This window comes from Capricornis sumatraensis, chromosome 23 (assembly GCF_032405125.1).
Source record: "Capricornis sumatraensis isolate serow.1 chromosome 23, serow.2, whole genome shotgun sequence".
Taxonomy (NCBI): domain Eukaryota; kingdom Metazoa; phylum Chordata; class Mammalia; order Artiodactyla; family Bovidae; genus Capricornis; species Capricornis sumatraensis.
In genome coordinates, this window is record NC_091091.1 from 42,180,874 (window position 1) to 42,195,055 (window position 14,182).

At 52.7% G+C, this 14,182-nt stretch overlaps 2 protein-coding genes across 5 annotated transcripts in view; one reads left to right on the forward strand and one right to left on the reverse strand.

Moving 5' to 3' along the window:
• Window positions 1-7,101, forward strand: part of LOC138070571 (transforming acidic coiled-coil-containing protein 2-like) — a 154,370-nt gene extending 147,269 nt beyond the window's left edge. For all 4 annotated transcript variants that reach the window (XM_068961862.1, XM_068961865.1, XM_068961863.1 and 1 more), the window contains 4 exons: window positions 2,261-2,421; window positions 2,640-2,746; window positions 3,402-3,522; window positions 6,633-7,101. In XM_068961862.1, the coding sequence (XP_068817963.1) occupies window positions 2,261-2,421; window positions 2,640-2,746; window positions 3,402-3,522; window positions 6,633-6,698 (455 nt within the window). In that variant the 3' untranslated portion in view covers window positions 6,699-7,101. The remainder of the gene's footprint in view (window positions 1-2,260; window positions 2,422-2,639; window positions 2,747-3,401; window positions 3,523-6,632) is intronic.
• A 2,914-nt stretch (window positions 7,102-10,015) lies between these two features.
• Window positions 10,016-10,426, reverse strand: LOC138070424 (small ribosomal subunit protein uS8-like). Its single transcript, XM_068961654.1, has one exon. The coding sequence runs from the start codon at window positions 10,421-10,423 to the stop codon at window positions 10,034-10,036; it is 390 nt and encodes a 129-aa protein (XP_068817755.1). The 5' UTR covers window positions 10,424-10,426; the 3' UTR covers window positions 10,016-10,033.
• Window positions 10,427-14,182: the final 3,756 nt, after the last annotated feature.

The window sequence follows — 14,182 nt, forward strand, 5'->3', positions numbered from 1 at the left end:
CCCTGGGACCTCAAGTGAGGACTTTGAGCAAGTTTATGGTCAGGGCTGGAGCCAAAACCCCAATGTGGTCCCTGTTCTGTGCTCTTTACTCCTGTCCACACACAGGCAGGAAAACTCCCGACATCGGGATACAGAAAGGTACCCCTCTATCGAAAATCTAAGGGGAAAGAACCCAAAGCAACATCTCCCCACTTTTAAGGGAGCTCCTTCCTTCCATTGGAAGGACTAATGTTGAAGCTGAAACTCCAGTACTTGGCCACCTGATTTGAAGAGCTGACTCATTTGAAAAGACCCTGATGCTGGGAAAGATTGAGGGCAGGAGAAAGGGGTGACAGAGGATGAGATGGTTGGATGGCATCACCGACTCAATGGAGATGAGTTTGAGTAGACTCCGGGAGTTGTTGATGGACAGGGAGGCCTGGCATGCTATGGTCCATGGGGTCTCGAAGATTCAGACATGACTGAGCGACTGAACTGAAATGAACTGATCCTTCCAGTTGTGTTAGTAAGAGGCTCACGTAGAGACGCAGCTGCGAGCACAGCCTTGGGTCTGGTTCTGGCTCTGCTGCATCCTCAGTGAACAAGTACTCAGCTTCTCCTGTGCGGGAGATTGGAGTTCAGCCTTAGGGCTGCCCTGCTCATTCATTCACTGCACGACAACAGGCGTGTATTGCTGCGTCCTGTGAGTCAGGCCCTGTTCTGGGCCTGCGACAGAGCCGTGGACAGAACAGACTCACAGGACCCTGCCCTCGTGGAGTGTGCATTCTTTATACAAACACATGCACACCCACACGTCTGGAATAACGATAAGAAGTGGTCACTGCCAGACATGGTGCTGGGTGCTCGGTTGCTCGGTCGCTCGGTCGCTCGGTCGTGCCCCACTCTTTTGCGACTCTATGGACTGTATGTAATCTGCCAGGCTCCTCTGTCCATGGGATTTAGCAGAAAAGAATACTGGTGTGAGTTGCCATTTCCCACTCCAGGGGATCTTCTTGACCCAGGGATCGAACCTGCGGCTCCTGCGTTGGCAGGCAGATTCTTTTATCACGGAGCCACCAGGGAAGCCCATGCTGGGCGTGGAGATGAGGCGTTTCCCACGTGGGTTCAGGGAAGGTGTCTCTGAGCGAGGTGGGGCCACGGGGGGCTCCAGGTCAGCTTTCCCAGCAGAGTTGCAGCAGTGCTGAGAGCAGAGAGCATGTGGGGTGGGGGTTTATTCCAGTGCAAAGAGGGGTCCCTGGGAGGAGGGGTTGACCCGGTTTGAACTACTTAAAGCCCAGACCAACTGCCGGGTGCTGGCTGAGGGGCACTGAGTCAAGAGGACGGTCAGCCCAGCGCCTGACACGTGCAGGAGCCCAGTACACACAGGCCGCTGCTCTGCCGTGGCGCTGTCATCGATGACAGCTGCTGTCCATCCTCTGGCCCAGGCGCCCCCCCCCAGGTGACCTGAGAACGGACAGGAGCTCCAAGCAGGGGTGCTCCCCTCCACGGACTCTCTGCTGCCAGCAAAGTTCCAGACCGATCAGAGCAAGCGGCTCCTTCCCTACGCAGACCAATGACAGACTGGTATACAGAGCATGCCACCAGGATCAGCCACTCCAGGCGGGGCCAGAATTTAATTGTTTTGTGCAACACTAAGAAAGTCACTCCAACAGAAATAGCTCCATTTTCCTGGGAATTAAAGAAGACACTCGCCGCATCAAAAGAAATGGCCGTTTTTGTAGAGCAGGATTTCAGGGCCACGGTTATGTGGGCTTGGGGTTAATGGGATGTTTTAAGGGTGAAGAAGCCTTTTTCTTTTCCAGTGCCCATCTCTTTAGCCTCATCATGCTTAAGAAGGGGTGTTCCTTCCCTCACAGCTCCATCTGCAGCACATTTTATTCTGGCTCAACACCCAATTCAGGAGCGACGTTTTCTTTTTTACCTTATGGATTGGTCCTTATGCTATCAACAACCAAATAGAATCAGCAGGGTCTCCAAGGTAGTTTAAGGGGCTGCAGTGATCAGGTTAAAGGATACTGGCTCATTTCCATCCCATCTAATGTGGCACAGGCCCAGGTCTGGGATGATGGAGCCGTGGATTTTGTTCCTTTAGAGGCGGAGTCTGGGCGGGCTCGAGGGAGTGGGTCTGTGTCAACCGAAAGCTGAGGTCCTAGGTGGCCCACAGGTCAGACTTGAGCTGCACCCGACGCCTCTGCTGGCCCCCGAGACCAGGTCCAGAAGCTGTGGGCTCCATCGTTGTGCTCCTTGTGTCTCCCACCAGAGGATGAACAGAGGGAGAAGTCGGTCTCCCACCAGACCGTCCAGCAGCTGGTCCTGGAGAAGGAGCAGGCCCTGGCCGACCTGAACTCGGTGGAGAAATCCCTGGCCGATCTCTTCAGGAGATACGAGAAGATGAAGGAGGTCTTGGAGGGCTTCCGCAAGGTGTGCTGGCGTTCCCGGGGAGGGAGGGCGAGACCCGCGTGGTAGGGGAGGAGGCGCGGGTTGGGAGGATCGTGGGAGCGCTCTCGAAGGCCATCCTCGCCGGATGGGGGGTAGGACGCGGCGGTCAGGGGTTACACCCACATCCGTAGCCCTCGGGGTCCCCAGCCCTCCTTAGGTTTTCTTCTGTGGGCTTGACCCCCGTGCTCTATCGTTGTCAGAATGAAGAGGTGCTGAAGAAGTGTGCACAAGAGTACCTGTCTCGAGTAAAGAAGGAGGAACAGAGGTACCAGGCGCTGAAGGTCCATGCGGAGGAGAAGCTGGACAGGTAAGGCCGCCCGGAGTCTGCTCCCAAGGGCCCCTCAGTAGCCAGCCCTGGCCGAGGCTGTCTGGGAGCTCCCTGGCACCCCTGCCATTGCCTTGGGATAATGGATAATTCCCAATCCCAATCCCACAGCTGAGTGGATCATCCAGCTGCATTTTTCAGTACAGTTTAGGATAACACACTCCATCAGTATCCATCTTGATAAGTGAGGGATGCATGTTGCAATTTCCAGGGTACCCACTGGAAGTACCTTGGCATCACAGGGACAGGGGTTCTCATGGGCTCCTGTGCTCAGGGCCCTGTTGAAGGGAGCTGGAGCCAGATGGTTGGTTCCCCCTGCCCAGATTTGAAGGGCTTCCTGGGTGACGCTAGTGATAAAGAACCCACCTGCCAATGCAGGAGACAGAGGAGACACAAGTTCGATCCCTGGGTCGGGAAGATCCCCTGGAGGAGGGCAATGCCATGCACTCCAGTATTCTTGCTCAGAGAATCCCATGGACAGAGGACCCTGGGGGCTACAGTCCATGGGGTCGCAGAGTCGAACACGAATGAAGCGACTGAGCAAGCACACTTCCCCAGACTGGGGAGGAAGAGGGTGGGAGGCGTCTCCAGGGAAGAGTGATCATCTCTGAACCCCATCCCCAACCCTTTCCTGCAGGGCCAACGCCGAGATCGCCCAAGTCCGGGGCAAGGCCCAGCAGGAACAGGCTGCCTACCAGGCCAGCCTACGGAAGGAGCAGCTGCGAGTGGACGCTCTGGAGAGAACGCTGGAGCAGAAGGTAACAGGCGGGCGGAGCTGGCCAGAGGCTCAGACACACGGAGGCTGGGCTTCTCTGCGCCCACAGCAGCTCAGAGGCTCAGACACACGGAGCTGGGCTTCTCACTCTGGGCCACTCGTCAGGCATTCCTGGGGCAGGGTCATGCTTCGTGGGCATGGCCTTGCCCTTGCCCTCCCTCTAGGTTAACCCAGCCCTGAGACTGGCTCCCTTTCTGCCTTCCCTGGAACTGTCATTTTCCGTTCCTTTTCAACATTCATTCGTCAGATGTTTGCTCAGCAGCTATGGTGTGCCAGGCATCGTGCTTTAACCCCTGCACCTAGCGAGCAGGATGGTACCCACCAGGCAACGCCCTGGGCAGAGACACCTGCAGAACATGGGCAGTGCCAGGGTCAGAAGGGCCCCCAGGTGTCCTCCTACTCCCGAGGATTAGAGGGGAATACTCCTGAGGATTCTCAGCTTACGCCCAGATTTCCTGATGTCCAAGTCAAGGGCTTGGGTCACCTTACACACCAACTCCCTGGGTGTCCTACAGAAAAGCCTGTTCCACCCAGGAGAGCCGTGAGGCTGATTCTGAGTGAGTGTGCGCTAGTCAGATTCCCTCCCTGGATTTCCAGACATGCACCCCCGATTCTGGTTGATTTACTGAGCCCCAGGATGGTCATCGAGGGCCTGGTGGCCCGGGATAACAGCGCTTCTCATGCACTGGGGTCTTGATGGGCATTGGTGGGGGTACTTTAAAGGCAGGTGGCATCAGGAGTCCAGTCTCCCAAATGGCTTCTGCTCCTCTCGAAGCACCCAGCTGGCTTCCAGGATGGCTGGCTGGGCCCCAGGGGTTCTGGGCCAAGCAGTACTAACCTCTGCAGTGGGCGGATACCACCTCTCACATCCCCTACACAGTCTCAGGGAAAGAGCTCGGAACTCAGGAGATTCAGGTCCCCACACCTCCCTGCCGTCCATCCTGCCCCTTGGCAGGCCCGGCACTTCACCTAGGTTTGTAATGCTGGGGGACTAAACCGAAAGATCTTGAAGGTGTGAAGTTGTTCCCTCCTATTTCCATCAGGGTATGATGGTATTTAAATCACATCAGGATATTAGCTAGAACAATAGAGCTAAAACCAGAGTCAGGAGAGATGCTTTAAAGGCACCTGGCCTGTTCAGATGATCATAGTTGCAAAGTGAAGATGATGGATGTTAGGTTTTCTAGCCAACTAGAAGACAAGGAAGAAAGCAAGTAAGCTCTGCACTGATTTGGATAACAGAAAAAAAAAAAAAATGTATCCGCAAACATAATTTTGTCTTAAACTAAAACTCAGGAGGAGTGGGTCATCCACATGAGTTCTTCCCTAAAGGGCTCCAAGTGATATGGAGGGGGTGGTCTCTGTTTTCAAGAGATTCAGAAACCTTATTCCCCCTATCCCCCAGCCCAGGCATCTCTTAGGTGAAGGCATTGGGCCTTTCGCCCAGTTGAGACTTGATAAAGGACCTGGGACTTCTGCTTGGTGAGCTGAGCTCTGTGATAGGGCAGGTTCCTGGCTGGTGGCTGACGGCGCCAGGATAGAGCTTGGAGAACCTCCAAGAATCCACAGCTAGTGGTTCTGCTCGTGCCCCTGCGTCATCAGTCACTAGGTGTTGTGCCTAACACGTGAAATAGCCAAGCTGTTAGGAACCAGGCCGACTGGAATTCGTGTTTCAGGTTTGCTGTGTCTGACCAACTGTGTGACCTTACGCATAAACACTTACCGTCTCTGAGCCTCAGTCTCCTCACTGAAAAGTAGAGGTATAATAATGGCTTCCGTTAAGAGATTACAATGAGAACAGAGCGCAATCCAGGGCCTGCGCTGGGTTTGCACGCTGACCAGCATGTGCTAAAAGTGCTCCAGTAACATGAAACATCACTGCGAGCAGCCCGAGCAGTGATAACAGGAATTCCAGGATTAGTGGCTTGTCCTGCGTCCCATGCAGAATCCATCCCCCAACAGGCATTTCAGTGCTTCCGAGAGCACAGGACTTTAGGCGGGAGGTAGGCTGAGGTGTATTCCTGGCGGAGCTGTCTCCCCGTGGGGACTGGAGGCAGGACTGAACGTCCTCTGCTAAGGAGGCCGGATTCCTCCGGAGCACCGGCTCAGCGATGAGTGGCACCTGGAGCCCAGCCCGGGTACCCAGGGCACGTGGCTCCCGGCTGGACTGTGTCTTAGGAGGCCCGGAGCTTTCTAGAGAAGAGCCTCAGTGCAGCCTCAGAGCACAGCCTTGTGACTTAAGACTCGCATTCCACGGGGACCTCAAGGGAAAGCTGGCTGCACCATGTTCCAGGGATACAGAAAGGTCTCGCCCCGTTGGAGAGGACCCGCCAAGACTGGCTGCTGAGCCAGATGGGCATCAGGCATGGCATTTAGTCCATCTGAGAGCAAAGCCACCACCGTCCGGATGGAGGTCCCACCCCGTCGGATGCCTGTTGCTGGAGAATGGACAGTGTTGAAGATCTCTGCTGTGAGATGAACACATGGTTGGCTCCTCTTGAGGGGGCTTCAGAGGATGGGCAAGGTGTGGCCCAAGAAGCCCCTGCAGATGTCCTGTGTCTGCCCTCACCCCTCTCCGCATGCCCTGTATCCACAGCACCGCCTCACTTGGCATCCTCTGAATAATGCTACGGGTCCCATCCAAGTAGAATTGCTTAACGCCTCTGGTGGCATTTCTCAAAAAGAGCCACCGAAGAGCTCACCGCAGACCACCCTTTTGTGCCCGCAGCCTTGGGGACAAATAAGCAGAGGTGATGAATGCTGGTTAAGCCATACTCTGTGCTGGTCACTGTGCTAGGAAGCTTGGCATTTCTTACCTCACTAAATTCTGAGAGGGACGGATGTGATCATCTACACTTTTGAGATAAGGAAACTTGAGGCTCAGAGAGGTTGTGTAACTTGCCCAAGGTCACACAGCTAGAGCTGGGATGTACAGGTTACTTGGCTCCAGGTCATTTCTTTTGCTGCTTTAGATATCCTCAGGGGGACCAGTCAGCCCGGATGACACTAAAAAGCCCAGTGACCATTCTGATTGGCTTGATTTCCAACAACCAGGAGATTTCAGCAACCTCTTTTTTTTGTCTTCACTTGCAGAATAAAGAGATCGAAGAACTCACCAAGATTTGTGATGAACTGATTGCCAAAATGGGGAAAAGCTAACTCTGAACCAAATGTTTGGACTCGACCGTTGCGTGCAATATGACCGTCGCACACTGCTGTCCCTCCGGTTATGTGGACAGGCTCTGTTTTCACTTTTTCGTATGCACTACTGTATTTCCTTTCTAAATAAAGTTGATTTGATTGTATGCAGTACTAAGGAGACGATCAGAATTTCTTGCTATTGGTTTGCATTTTCCTAGTATAATTCATAGCAAGTTGACCTCAGAGTTCCTGTATCAGGGAGATTGTCTGATTCTCTAATAAAAGACAAATCGCTGACCTTGGCCTTGCCCTTTGTACATGAGTTTCCAGGGTGAGCGGCTTTTGGATTTAATATGATCATGTACAGCTTGCAAAGGGACTCTTGCCTTAAGGAGTGTAAACTTGATCTGCATTTGCTGATTTGTTTAAAAAAAAAAAAGAAAAAAGAAAAATGCATGTTTCAAATAAAATTCTCTATTGTAAATAAATTTTTTTTCTTTGGATCTTGGCAAAAAGTGTGGCTATGATTTATTTTCTGGGAAGGGTTGGGTCTTTTCTCACCCTTGTTAAATCATATCAGATTTAGCCTTTTGCTCTCTTTATCTAGGCTCACTTTTTTGGCCACAGATTTAAATAATGTTTCCTTTGTTATCATGGCTGTGTTTCTAAGATGGAGCAATTGAGGAATATTGACTTGCTACTAAAATAATTAAGTGAGTGTATTAAATTAGCTTGGACTTTGTTTTCTACAAATTCTCTTTGACTTTAGGGGGCAAAATCTACTTCCCTTTATTGGCTCAAAGAAGCAGCAGGCTGTCACTCTTCCTGCTCATTCCTTTAGCCTGTGCAACCCTGAAATGTCCATTCCTGTCCCAGGGGAATAGGAAAAGGTGGGCAATTCACCATGGGTGACAGATAATTAGGCCACTTTGGAGATTAAACGAGGGATATGGGCGGTTAGATTCTCTAATTACTCCAGAGCTTCCCAGGGACCCCAGGTTGGAAGGATGGTATATACGGGGAGTAAAGGGGTGGGGGAGGTGTCCATTTTCCCAGGATGGCCGTCATAAATCACTTCACAGCTTAAACAACAGAAGATTATCCGCTCATAGTTCTGGAGGCCAGAAGTCCAAGGCTACCCTCCAGCTTAGCCACCTCACTATACCTGCCCACAGGGCCACCATGGGGAGTGCCTGGCCTCGGGGACCCCTGTGGGCTGGGATCAGCCACTTTTTTCCTAACTCAGTGTATATAATGCCACGTGCACGTGCCAAGTCGCTTTAGTCATGTCCAGCTCTTTGCAACCCTATGGACTGTAGCCCGCCAGGCTCCTCTGCCCGTGGGATTCTTCAGGCAAGAATACTGGAGTGGGTTGCCGTGCTCTCCAGCGGATCTTCCCCACCCAGGGATGAACTCCCATCTGCATTGGCAGGCGGGTTCTTTACCACTAGCACCACCTGGGAAGCCTCATATAATGGCACCTGTGCTTGCAAATGTTCGCCCAGGTGGTGGCCGCTGAGGACCATTTAAGTTACTTGGCTTTGCAGGAGGAACAGGAGAAGCTGGCACCTGACCTCCTGGCATTGCAACCTTTGAGATCTCAGCATTTTTTAGAAGTTCAATTTGCCAAGTCAGTTGACAGCTTGAGGTTCTTGTATCATTTTTCTTTTCTGAGAGCTCATTTGGGGCTCTCATAGGTGACTTTAGGGAGATACTAAAATTACCTTCTGAGGATGGGGCCTGGGGCGGGGGAGAGAAAAGAGGGAGGGGTCGCTGGCAATGGAGGGGGCACGTCTCTGGGGACTAGCTCCTTAGATGTGAGATCTGAGGGGCCCGAGGTCATGCCAGGGACAACCCCTGCCGACGCCCCTCCCCACTCCAGGCTTCTGAGTCGGAAAGAAAGAAGTAAGCGGCGGGCAGGAACAGGTGAATCTGGGGGAAGGCTTGGGGAAGCAGGACTTTGCTCCGCATTGGAGGTGACGGGCCCAGACAGGGCTGCCCGACTCCCTGACCAGCTCCATTAACGAAATCCTTGGCCCTTGTGGGATGCCGAGGTTTCTCAGCAAAGCCTCTGTGCTTTCCAGGACATTGCGTTTGAAAAATTGAGCAGGGCGAGGCGGGTGTCCCTGCGCGGCCGGGGTGGAGGTGTGCGCATGTGCAAGGCACCGGACAGGCGGAAGGATGTTGACACGTGCGCACCCACGGGGGCACCCTCAAGGTAAGCGTTCTCTAGCTCATTTCACCCTCGAAATATTCTGGTGCGTGAGAATTATTTTTATTTCCATTTTACAAGAAGGAAACAGAGGTTCAAAGAGGTTAAAAAACCCCGGGGACTTGACTGAATCACTCAGCCAGGAGACTGAATTCCAGATCCTCGGTGACTGCCAAGTCCTTTGCTTTTCCCCAGGTTAAGAGAGTCCTTCCCCGGGAGGTCAGGACAGGAAGTGGTGGGAAGAGAAGTGGGGATAGGGGATGCTCTCTGATGCTTGCCGTGGCCCTCACGCCCATTCTTTCATTCGTCTGATGGGTGGCTCTGCCTTGAGTTGGGGCTGGCTCCACTATTGTTTTTTACAGACGAAGAAAAGCCTGCTCGTTTATTTCAATGGGTGGGAAGGGGAGTGGGGCTGCCCCACGTGCACACTGTTGGGCTGACCTGAGTGGCTTTGCTCTTCTGGCCTCTTGGGTGTTTCCCTCTGCAGTCGATGGACCCGTGGCGCCTCCCCAGGCTGGTGGCACCCAACCAGGCTTCGGGGTTCCCTGAAATAGCAACGGCAGAATCTGGAGAGTTCACGTCGGTCTTTTGGACAGTTTGTTGTTTAGTCCGATCTTTAGTGACCCCATGGACTGTAGCTCGCCAGGCTCCTCTGTCCATGGGACTTCCCAGGCAAGAATACTGGAGTGGGTAGCCATCCCCTTCTCCACGCAGGGTTTGAACTCATGTCTCCTGTATTGCAGATGAATTCTTTATGACTGCCTGAGCCACTGGGAAGCCCTTGGGTTTATTAGGAGCTGGGAAAAACAACCTGGGTAGGACTAGACAAAACCCAGACTCTTCGGGCCTCCAAGCCCTGGGAGACCTGGACCCTGCTCCCTTTCTGACACCCCAGCCTCTGTTCCCACCCTTTCCCGCCATCAGACTACATGGACATTCTCCTCCACTCCAGTCCAGCACGTGCTGTTCCCTCCACCTGCGACACCCCTGCCTCATCATTGTATCTCTCAGCCAATCCCTACCCCCTTGAGGCTCATGCTTAATGTCACTTCCTCCAAGAAGCCCTCCCTGAAGCCCAGGTCGATGTTTTATTTATTTGTTTATTTTCCTCTGAGGCATTTTATTTGTATGTATTACATCCCTAGAAAAAGAATCCAAGGATTTTCCCTCCTGTATGTTTTCGTCTTGCTTCTTCATGGTCCATGATGCCAGCTGAGGTTGTCAGTACAATGAAACCAAACTGACGGGATGGGAGCAGGTTATTCTGCCATTTTTCTAGATCTTTGAGTTGTACATCAAATCTGGGGCTGATCACTCCACACTTATTTAGCCTGCCTGTGAGGTTCACAACAATTTTCCCAGCCCTGTGATCAATGATTTCAAATTCGCCAATGTAACCATGCTTCATCATCACTGTTAGAAACCTGACGATGACTTTGGAGCACTGCCTAATAAGGACCTGGCGTTTGCCTCTCTTCTCGGCATTATTGATACTCTTGAGAGCATCAGCCAGGACATTCATGCGCACCATTATGGCGGCACGAAAAGATGGCGGGAAGAGGGCGGGCCAGGGTCGATGTTTTAAAATGTAGCTTTTATTATTATTCAGGGAGGATGAGACCAACAGATGAGGAGACAGTTGCCACTGAAGACATTGTTACGGCTCCCAGGAGGAGGGGAGCCGGACCAGGTGGAGACGCACTAGGGCCGATCAGGGGGTAGAGGGGGAAAGGGGGAAACTTGCACGAGAGCCTTCTTCGTGGTTCCCGAGGGAAGGACCAGGTGAGCAGGGTAAGCAGGCTTGGGACTGACTAGCTTAGGACTCCAGCCTTGGCCTGGACCCGGTGCACAGACAGCTTCCCCTTCCTTGGGAGCCAGCTGATCCCGATACCCATGGGGCCTTCCACTGCACACACACACTGTCAGCGTCCTGATTCTTCTAGAACCAGAGTTTTTAGAGCCAACACTCAGGCTCTGAGACCTAGATGCTCCAAACTGCCAGGCCCCAGAGGCTCTGAGTCTACGCTCTCCACCAAGGGAGGATAAAGTCATGGCCAGGGTCACACAGCTAGTCAGTGCTAATGTGTGTGTTAGTCACACAGTCGTGTGCAACTCTTTGTGATCCCACAGACTGTAGCCCGCCAGGGTCCTCTGTCCATGGAATTCTCTAGGCAAGAATACTGGAGTGGGTTGCCATTCCCTTCTTCAGGGGATCTTCCTGACCCGGGGATCGAACCCAGGTCTCCCACATAGCAGGCAGATTCTTTACCATCTGAGCCATCAGGGAAGCCAGTGCTAGAACCAGAGCCAAGTCAGGTGTTCCTTCCCATGTATCTCACCGCCTGTCCACATGAGTCACCAGATGGAATGGCTGAAATGGACCATCTGGGACCCTCTGGGAAGGGAGTGAGCGCCTCATCCCTGGAGCGTTCTAGAATAAAATGGACTCACACTGGAATCCTGTCACTATGGCGCAGGAGATTTTGGTACAATGTGGTTGTAGCTCAGAGCTGTGCTCAGTGAGGTTTGGTGTCTGAACCCCTGAAGTCTTGGGACCACTGAAGTCCTGGGATTTCTGACTTGTCTGGACCTATGGGGCTGGGTCACTACACAACCAAGCAACTGGACACCACCAGAAAAAGAGCTTTAGGGAAGCATTTGTTGTTCAGTTGCCGTCTGAAGCCCTTAGGGAAGCATACTGGAGGGGGGATATTTCCATTCATTTGCATTTGTTGTTTTTGACTTTGGCTAGTAACTCAGCTCCCAAGATTTGTGGAGAGATGTATGTAAAGAGGACGTTCAGCTTAGAATGAGCTGTTAAGCTGGATGCTCGAGCTTAGAACTGGAGGAAATGATATATGCAGCCAAGGCCAGGGTTCCTGTTAATGGACAGAGAAGTGTGCCACCCTGGGATGCTTTCTTAGGGTGGACACCAGAGGGCGCCCAAGGGCCTGTTTTCTGTGCCGTAAGAAGTGGTACCTGAGAGCGTTGGTGGAGGAGGGGGTGGCCCAAGTGGAGTGAGTGGGATTGCTAAATCTTTCAAACTTAAACTGAAATCTTACATGAGGCCCTGCACTCCAGGGACAGGTGACTGGGGAAAGCTGGGTGGATAAAAGGGACCCACAGTGAGGGAGTGAATCTGCTTATTTGCAGACAAACTTCTGCCGAGATGGAACCTTGACCCACAGAGAAACGCACGCACGCGCGCACACACACACACACGCGCACACACACACACACACATACACACACACACAGTGCTTATCCACGTGCAAAGACAGAGTGGTGGGTATGGACTGGTATCTCCAGTTATCCAAGCTGAGACGTTTGTTGAACGTGGCCCAGGGGCCGAGTTTGGTGCTGGGCTCTGGGGGGACACAGGGGTGGGTAAGCCCCCAGCGGACACTCCTCTGTCACTGACTGCACAGCAGGAAGTGGGTGCCAGGGGGGTAGAAACACAGATCTGAGGGCGAGGAGGGAGGTACATTCGGAGGTGCCTCTCCTTGATCAAGTGTGTTATAGTTTCTAGGACACAGTTACCAGTAGGTAGAGTAGCTACTCTCCTATCTTGCTATATAATTTATGTGACTTAGAAGAGGCTGTGCTTGAAGACCCTCAGGCCTTAACGAGCTGCACTGACTCCAGGCCCCTTTTACTGTTGGCATTTCAATGAGCCCTGGGGTGGAGGTCCAGGACTTCGATGGGTGAGGCTCCATGGGTGTGATAGAGGAGGGTCCCACCTCCCTGCCTCACAGGCTTCACAGACCAAGGCACCCAGAACACTATGAGATTCCACCTTGGCCCCTGGAATGAAGGGTCTCAGCCTTGTCGCCAACTTTTAGACAGTTCTCAGAGAGAGCAGATTAAACATCATCTACCAGCAAAGTAAGTCATAGGCATAGCTTTGAATAATATGCTGCCGCTAAGTCGCTTCAGTCGTGTCCGACTCTGTGTGACCCCATAGATGTCAGTCCACCAGGCTCCCCCATCCCTGGGATTCTCCAGGCAAGAATACTGGAGTGGGTTGCCTTTTCCTTCTCCAATGCATGAAAGTGAAAAGTGAAAGGGAAGTCGCTCAGTCGTGCCCGACCCCATGGACTGCAGCCCACCAGGCTCCTCTTACATGGGATTTTCTAGGCAAGAGTACTGGAGTGGGTTGCCATTGCCTTCTCCGTTGAATAATGTAAAACACCCCAGTTTTTGTTTAAATATTTCTGTCTAAGCATTTCTAGATACTAGAGCTAGGAAAGGAGCTCCTCAGAGTGTCAAGGCTGGGAGTGATATGAGAACCTTCTAGTCTAATCTTTTTTAAAAATTTTAATTGGAGGCTAATTACTTTGCAATATTGTAGTGGTTTTGCCATACATTGACATGAATCAGCCATGGGTGTACATGTGTTCCCCGTCCTGAACCCCCCTCCCCCCTCCCTCCCCATCCCATCCCTCAGGTTCATCCCAGTGCACCAGCCCTGAGCACCCTGGCTCATGAATCGAACCTGGACTAGCGATCTATTTAGGCCCGGCGTGCTGCGATTCATGGGGTCGCAAAGAGTCAGACACGACTGAGCGACTGAACTGAACTGAATATACATGTTTTAATGCTATTCTCTCAAATCATCCCACCCTCGCCTTCTCCCACAGAGTCCCAAAGTCTGTTCTTTACATCTGTGTCTCTTGCTATCTCACTTACAGGGTCATCGTTACCATCTAGTCTAATCTTAGGTTACAGATGAGGCCTGAGGATTTGGGGGTTGGTTCTCACTGTGGCCCCTTTTAAAGTTTTGCGTTCCCCCAGGCACTGTAAGAAGCCTGGTGCTACATAGAAACGGTAACGACGTTGCACGCCTAAGGAGGGTGATTGAGGTGGAGGTCGGGGCACCCTAGTTCATCTCTGTAAGACTCTATCCCTCCCACAGCCCCCAGCCTACAAGGGGACTGAGCCTAGAACAGGAAGTGCTCAGAACCTTCCTTGATGTTGCTATGGTGCCCACAAAGACCTGAGGAATCCAAAGGCCGGCTCCCCTGCCAAAGCTCCTTGCCCTCAGGAAGAAAACAGCGAGCCCCGCGTGTCATGAGCGCTCCGAGCATTCAGCCCCAGAAGGTGAAGGGCCATCAGCTGTCCTGTCATTCAGAGACCGACTTAACAAGAGTGCCTCCGCTCCGCTAGCTCCCCGTGAGCACACCCGCGGCGGACAAGAAGCCTCAGGACAGCAGGTACCGCTGGCACTTCCATCCGCGTTGGAGACACAGAGGACGTCCCGAGTGATGGGCACTACTTGGACTTGGTTCCA